At 42.6% G+C, this 8,022-nt stretch overlaps 1 protein-coding gene across 4 annotated transcripts in view; it reads left to right on the top strand.

Moving 5' to 3' along the window:
• Positions 1-7,133, top strand: part of LOC111646944 (GTPase IMAP family member 9-like) — a 7,409-nt gene extending 276 nt beyond the window's left edge. Inside the window, exons 1-3 of one of the 4 annotated variants that reach the window (XM_023396542.2) lie at positions 674-1,138; positions 2,010-2,079; positions 4,756-6,034. In XM_023396542.2, the coding sequence (XP_023252310.1) occupies positions 2,061-2,079; positions 4,756-5,624 (888 nt within the window). In that variant the 5' untranslated portion in view covers positions 674-1,138; positions 2,010-2,060 and the 3' untranslated portion in view covers positions 5,625-6,034. Of the gene's footprint in view, positions 1-673; positions 1,139-2,009; positions 2,080-4,755; positions 6,035-6,193 lie in introns of those variants that run through there. The other 3 variants (XM_087171178.1, XM_023396544.2, XM_023396543.2) reach the window with 3 other exon arrangements.
• The last annotated feature ends 889 nt before the right edge of the window (positions 7,134-8,022 follow it).

Genomic DNA, 8,022 nt, shown 5'->3' with positions numbered 1-8,022 from the left:
CTGCAAGGGAAGCTCAGCTTCCCCTAAAATGTCAACAAAATAAGTGGTCAAATATGTTCTGTTGTGTGTACATCTCATTGACTAAATATGCGCTAGAACACGTTCATCTTTTGTTCAGAATCAGCTGCTTATCACAGGTAACCGACACGACTTCTTCTCATTCATCCCCGCAGCGCCACAGAGCTTTACACAGTGTAGACGCCGAGCGTCTCCTGACTTCAACGGGGAAGCAGAGAGTGGGTTGTTCCACTGCTGCGAAACTAGACGGTCATTGGATAAATGCTGGGCTCTGTCCCGCCCACTGGACGCTCGGCTTCTGCATGATGATTGGATGATCTGTCTGAGGCTGAGTCCCTTTTTGATTGACAGCGAAATGAGCGAATCAGTGATCTTGAAGTATTAGCATCCACCGGAGCAGTTCTCAAGTTTTTCATTCCGTTGTTCGGAGTTGATCTGGAGACGTTACTGATCCTCAGCGACTTTGTTTAAAACGACTAGCGTTGTGTTTGGCGACTCTCTTCTGTCACTCTGCAAATTTACATATAAATAAACGGACACATGTTATGATGTAGGCCGAAAATTAGCTTCCCCTCCTTAAGACCAGCAGCCGCCACTGGTTGGAAGGGATGGGGGTGGAGCCCTACTTCACGTCCTGGATTGTGGATTACCTGACAAGACAACCACAGTACGTACGTCAGGCTGGGTAACTGAGCGGCACTGGGGCTCCACAGGGGTCTGTTCTGGTTCCCCCTTTATACGGCCGACTTTAAATACAACTCTGAGTCCTGCCACATCCAGAAATACTTGTATCCGAAACGGGCAGGAGGAGGAGTACACTTTAGTACACGACTGTTTGTGGCTTGTTTGATCCTATTCCTGCTTAACCTGTACAGAAAACCACCACACCTAGATTAGTCTGATACTGAACAAAGATCATAATCTGAAGTATGTGAACACACAGGTTTACTGCTCATTGCAGCTGGCAAAGTAAATAAATACTTTTCAGTCCATTTGCTTTGGAGGTTTTCATAGTCAACTTTGAGAGAGCAGCTTGTTGTTAGCATCAGCTAACACAAGTGTCTCTGTGGGCCGCCAGCCCAGAGTGCAGGTGAGGAGTGGGTTGCAGCAGCCAACACAGGTGAGTAATGTAAATATGAAACCACTCAGGTCTGATTGACACAACACTGAAACTCAATGGCTCTGAGTTAGATGTCTCGAAGTTCATGAGAGGCATGACCCTTAGTTTTATTTTTTCATATCAAGCGAGACTGATTAGCGGACCATCGTAAATCAATACCTCAACCTGGAGCAGAAGGGTCGGGTTCACAGAATCTACTAAATGATTTACAACAGAAATGTTCCATCTGTGAGAAACATGAGGTGATTATTGATCTGTCATCGTCTGATGTGTCCTCAGTCTGATTCAGGTCATTTAAACAGAGATCACCACAGTAACGTGCCACATGTTTCAGTGCACATGATCTGACATCCACTTGTTGTGAGTGAAGGATTTATATTTACAGTGGAGGAAAAGCTGTTTGCTGTAAAGCACAGAGGACGTGACTCCAGGGGGAGGAGGGCTGCACAGACACGTCATGTATTTATTTCCCTGGTTTCAACTTGGACTTAAAAGACTCCCTTCTTCTTCTTGGGTTTTAATCAAATTGTGGACTCTCCAGTTTAAAATCCTTTAATCCTGCACAGGAATATTTTAACTATTTCATCTACATTTTCAACATTTTCAATTTTGAGTCACATTTGTTCCACTTCAGAGCGAATCTGGTGAAAACTGATGAGACAGTATTTAAAATGAGCTGCATGTCTGAAAACTCATGTAACACACGTACACAACCGTGTTTATGACTCATTTCATTATGTTCATGTTCGTCCTATAAAGAAAACAAACACACCTAGATGACTCCGATTCTGAATCTGAAGTATGTGGAGATGGGAGGGGTTGAATCAGACTATAATAGAGATGAAATGAAACTGAATTCATTCACCAGCAGAACTTCAGCAGCAACAAGACTCGACACATCCTCCGCCTGTAAAAGACAGATATGGCATATCATCAGCTTGGTAAGTTTATTTATGAATCTTATTATTGTTGATTTAGGAAAACTTAACTTTTTATTATAAAGTTCAGCTTGACATTAATAATAAAACTCAGGACGTTTTGATGTATTGTCTTAATATTTGACTCATTTTTTGTCTTCATCAGTTTTATTGTGATTTCTAAACGGCATCTACATAATGTGTCTGACTTTTATTGCGAAATAAACGTTTCTGACTTAATAGTCATAGATACAGCTTGACCCATGACCTGTCTGTTAGCTGAACTCATGACGGCCTTCATGACCTCTCCTCCTGGGGAATTTCCTTTGGTGCTTTCAGCTTCTCCTGGTTTGGATTCAGGTTCAGTGGTTCAGGAGGTTTTTTACTAGGGATCCACCAATATGGGGTTTACAGGGCCAATACTGATTATTGGTAATCAAAAAGATCCATGACTGATATTTGGAAACAATATGCCGACACAAAACTGCTGCTGTATGAGGACAAACACTGTGGCTCCAGGTGTTTCTATTATTCTGTCCACATCATTTATATCTATGAATGTAGGTAAATAAGAGAAACAGCTGTATAATGTCACAGCTCCACACACACATCCTCCACAATGATCATCAACATCTGTCTGAAACTATTTTAAGACAAACTGAAGATTAAAACCTGCATGAAGGAGGATTTACTGCAGGACTGTATGAGATTGCATCAGTTAAAGTTCCTAATAAACTGATCACTGAGTGAATATGAGTGATTATCAGGTGCATCAGAAGATTCACAAGCTCCTTAGCCTCTTTTAAATCCCTTTGAAAGACACATTTTTATAGATGTGCTTCTTCAGGGCTTGGGGTCTGAATCTGTTAGTGTTTTAAATATTTTATTATATTAAGTCATCATATTAAGTCATACATAATGCTGTAGTATTTCTATATTTATTTTCATTTATTTAAAATAAAGATGGTAAACTTGGCTTACTGTAGAATAAAAATAGAAATACAATAAAAAGAAAATAATCATCACATTCTCTGTGAACAGACAGCAGGTTTCACATGTTCATTTATGCAGGTGGAACAGGTGTATTAATGAAGTTTTAGCTTTTTATTTTGGTTTTATTGCCTTTACTCACAGTAACTACGAGCGCAGTTCACATCAACTCAGGTAATCTTCAGGTTATTTGTTTCACGTTACCGCTCTGCCGTGACGCCCTGAGTGCGCACGCTCTTGTGTATGTGTATGTGTGCGTGTGTGTGTCAGCGCTGACACACGCGCGCACACACACACAGACCGGATGTAGAGTTGGGGTCCTTGTAAAAACTGATCCGCAGAGATCGGACCTGATCAAAACAGTAAAAACACAATAACGTAGTTTCACGTTAGAAATCCACGTTTCTCCGACAGACACAGGACGTCAGGAGGGAAAGAGTCGCCGGATGGAAATGCTTTAATGTCCGGCCGTTCGGCGCGAGGGGAAAACCCTGCTTTATAATCAACAGGTGAACTTGTTCATCAGAGTGTGGAGTTGTTGTAACTTCACTGTAGAGGATTGAGATGTTTATTACAGCCTCAGGGATGTCTGCTGCTTCACCTCCGACACTCAGCTCCGGCTCCAGTCTGTGTTCACGGCGGCCTTTAGCGTGATAGGCTGTTTCTCGTGACGTTAACCAATCAGATGGTGCTGTGGGCGGGACCCTGCTCCAGACCACAGTGATGACTACAGAGCAGAGACAGGTGACTGCAGACTCAGGACAGGTGGAGCTGAGCGTCGAACATTTCCTCAGCTTGTTTCTCTGAAAACTTCAGATCATATTAAAATCATCTGCTTCAAACAGAGTTAAATCAGAGTTTCAGGGTCACAACACTGGTTCATTTGAATTATGTTTTTATATTTTTCATTTGCTGGTTTGATTCTCACTGATGGGGCTGCAGCTGAAAGACAAAAGAATCTGAGCAACATATTGATTTAATGGAATTCACACATGTAATTAGTCAGATCTACTCGTGCCCTAATGATGAGCAGTGATACTGTAGATCTATTGACTTACAGTGTCAGACCCAGAGGAGCCGCTTCAAACTTGGTCAGAAAATACTTCAGACCTTGATAATGATTCATTGTGAAAATCGTGAGTTTTCATTTAAGGGCGTGGCTCTGGTGAATTTTGCAACAGGAAGTTATTAAAACTCTATTACACCTTGTTCTGTCCCAGACTTGATCAGATGATTCTGAACACCTTCATCTTCATGATGTTTCTTTGTGGAACGTCAAACGGCGTGGCTCTGGTGAAACAGGAAGTTGCTGTAATTATGATATACTTTGTGCAATCAGCTTCAAACCTCACGTGTTTGATGACAGTCACACACTGAAGACATCTGTTGCTATGATGTCATGTTCACAGCGCCACCTGCTGAAAACATCATCATTTCATTTACACAACATTTTCATTGTGTGGTCTACACCTGACGTACAGACACATAATGTGTCTTTAATATTAATTCTTACATATTTCTGCTGGTACGTCCCAGCAGCACGTTACTGTGACTGTTCATCTGCTCTGTCGCTCAGTTTGGGCCTTGAAGGTAACACCTGGTTGTTTCAGGGTTTTATGAGAGTGATGCCGACAGAGACACAGTGGGATAATTGTGAATTAAAGTTTGTCCTTTACAACATCAGTAATGTCTTTTAAAATTCTCCAACAGAGACAAAGGGACAGGAGCTCAGGATTGCACTTGTTGGGAAAACTGGAGTCGGGAAGAGCGCAGCAGGAAACACCATCTTAGGGAGGAAGGCTTTTGAATCTAAGGTGTCTTCGTCCACAGTGACATCAGAGTGTCAGAAGGAAACAGGAGATGTTGCTGGTCAAACACTGGCTGTTGTTGATACTCCAGGTCTGTTTGACACCATAAAATCTATTGAGGAGGTGAAGAAAGAGATCGCTAAAGCCATCTCATTTGCTGCTCCTGGTCCTCATGTGTTCCTGATCGTGATCCAGCTGAACAGATTCACAAAAGAAGAACAAGAAACAGTGAAAATCCTTCAGGAGATGTTTGGAGAGGAGTCAAGAAACTACACTATGGCCTTGTTCACCCATGGAGACGACCTGAAGGAGGAGGAGGGATTCTCCATGGACACATTCATTGATGAGAATCAGCTTCTGCATGACTTCATTAGTCAGTGTGATGGAGGTTACCATGTGTTCAACAACAGAGACAAGAATCTCCTTCAAGTCACTGAGCTGGTGACAAAGATCAACATTATGGTTCAGAAAAATGGAGGAAGCTGCTACACCAATGAAATGTTCAAAGAAGCAGAGAGAGCCATAAGAGAAGAAGAGGGACGTCTGAAGAGAGAAAATCAAGATATTGCTCTTGCAGAAGCAAGAAGAAAGGCAGAGGAAGACAATTCATTTATTAAGGCGGTTCTAATGGGCGCTGGTGCTGGAGCTGCTGCTGGAGCTGGTGGTGGAGCTGCAGTGGGAGGTCCAGTGGGAGCTGCAGTGGGAGGTGTAGTGGGAGCTGTAGGAGGAGCTGCAGCTGTGGCAGTGAAGAGGGCCTGCATCATACAGTGATATTCAATATTAATGATCTATTAGCTGCATCTCATAACAAGGAATCGTCATGGTAACAGTTTAATCTTTTATTTGATCACATTCATTTTTTTCTGCTTTTTATAGATCATGAGCATCTTCATTAATCATTATTGATTATTCATCATGTCATTAATGGGACACTTTCTAACTCTTTGATGTAAAACGATCTACATGTCATACTGTGTAATAGAAGCTGTAACAGACTCCAGACACACTGCACTTGTTTTATTGAATTATGCATCATTAATGAAAAAGAGGAAACAAACGTTTTAATAAAATTAGGTTAGACCAGGTGATGTGAAGAATGAAGTGAGGTGTTGGTTCATATATCCCCATGTGATTCATCTGTCTTCTAACACTTTAATAAACAAAAATGTTTCAGATGAAAATCTGACTCTGGGTCATTATTGATCAACAGTTATTTAAGTAACAGGCTGGAACATTATGGATGAATGACTGTTGATGTGTTGAATGTACAGTGCTCTGACTCCTGGTGGTCAGGTGGTATCTCACACTGTCACATGTCTAATCACCTGTGTCGTTTTCAGGGTGTAGCTCTGACCTGAGGGTGGTGCTGGTGGGTCAGGAGAGAGTGGGGAAGAGCTCAGCAGGAAACACCATCCTGGGAAAGAAGGAGATCGACCGTAAGTTCAGTTCCTCACCTCTGACGCTGAGCTGTGAGAAGAGAGAAGGTGATGTTCAGGGTCGCAGAGTCTCTGTGGTCGACACCCCCGGACTCTTCAGCTCTCAGCTGTCTGAGGAGCAGGTGAAGACACAGCTGGAAGAAGCACTAAAGCTGAGCTCTCCAGGTCCTCACGTCTTCCTCCTCACCATCCAGCTCGGAAGATTCACTGAACTGGAACAGAAAGGTCTGGAAACTCTGGAGAAGATGCTGAGTCCTGATGTCTCTGAACACACCATGGTGCTGTTCACCTACGGAGACCGACTGGAAGACACTGACATGGATCAGATCATCAGAGAAGACAAGAACCTGCAAGAGCTGCTGAAGAACTGCAGCGGCCAGTACCAGGTGTTCAACAACAAAAAGATTGAGGACAGGGATCAGGTCGAAGAGCTGTTTGACAAAATAGATTCAGTCTCTGAGGGAGGACGATTGATTTATGAGAAAAGATCTCAGTCAGGGAATCCAATGTTCAGAGTTTGGAGGATGATTTACGAATGGTGCAGTCGGTTATTTAACACTATCAGTAACTTCTACAGATGGTTGAGAGCCACATAGAATGAGAAGTAAATATTTTTTCTCTCATCGTGTCAGCCTGAACAGACCACCCACCATTTTGAGTTCCCCTCTCCTACAAGTGAGATCAGTTCATTATGTAACTTTAACATGCTTGTAGTCAGAGACGTGCACAGACATGTTGAGGGGCTGTTCCTGAATGACGTATATGTTCATTTAACCAACCACTAATCAAGTTTAAATGTATCAACTGTTTTAAATGTTCAAGATGAATAAAAATGTAAAACCCGCTCACTGTTAGTCTACGTTCTTCTAAAGTTCAGATGATGAAGCTGTTTCTGAAACAGATGTGTATAAGAGACAGGTTTAATATTCCTCCTGCTACGTCATTTCCCAGCAGCACGTTCCTGTGGCTGCTGACTTCATCAGCTCTGTCGCTCAGTTTGAGCCTTAAAGGTAACACCTGGGGGCGGAGCCTGTGTGTTTATACACCCGGGGAGGGCCAATGGTTTAACAGGAGGGACTCACATGCACACGCCACCAGACAAGCTACCAAATCACGGACCAGAGAAACTCTGATGACATCACACACTGAGTGGGTGTGGCTTCTTGTCTGCTCAGGACGCCATTAGTCAACTATATCTTTACACTGAGAATATTATTGTTTATAGTCTCGTTTACACTTAAAGTCAGGTGTGAACATGTGGAGCTGAGAATAAACTCAGGTAACAACAGGACTTCTGCTCTGGCTCCGCCCTCTGAACAGGTTATATATTTCTTTCCTCATGGTGGTAAAGAGCTCTTAACTTTACAGAGGTTGTTACCCTCCAGCGCTGTAGTGGGCGCTGTGAGGAGGCTCTTCCTCCGTCTGTCTAACTAAAATAAATCCTCTCGTCCTTTTTATCTCATTTACTGGCTCTCGTGTGTCACAAGATCGTTTCGGGGTCAGAGTTGACTCCGCCTCCTGCTGAGAGATGATCATCATTTCCTTCTTTTTTCTTAAAGATCCTATGATGAAAATCAACATGTTAACATTCATGTGATGTTTTTATAAAATACAGACACGTTGATGGGGGGGGCTAAATACACCTGAAACCTTGTCAGTAGAGAGAAAGAGAGTTAGCATTAGCACAACTGCTAACACTGTGTCACCCACTGCCAGTTACAAGCTAACAAACA

The sequence above is a fragment of the Seriola lalandi genome, unplaced genomic scaffold (assembly GCF_002814215.2).
Source record: "Seriola lalandi dorsalis isolate HSWRI2012SDOR001 ecotype SW California unplaced genomic scaffold, Sedor1 jcf7180002054978, whole genome shotgun sequence".
Classification (NCBI taxonomy): Eukaryota; Metazoa; Chordata; class Actinopteri; order Carangiformes; family Carangidae; genus Seriola; species Seriola lalandi.
Note: the sequence above shows the minus strand (reverse complement) of the source record. Positions and strands in the feature narration are given on the sequence as shown.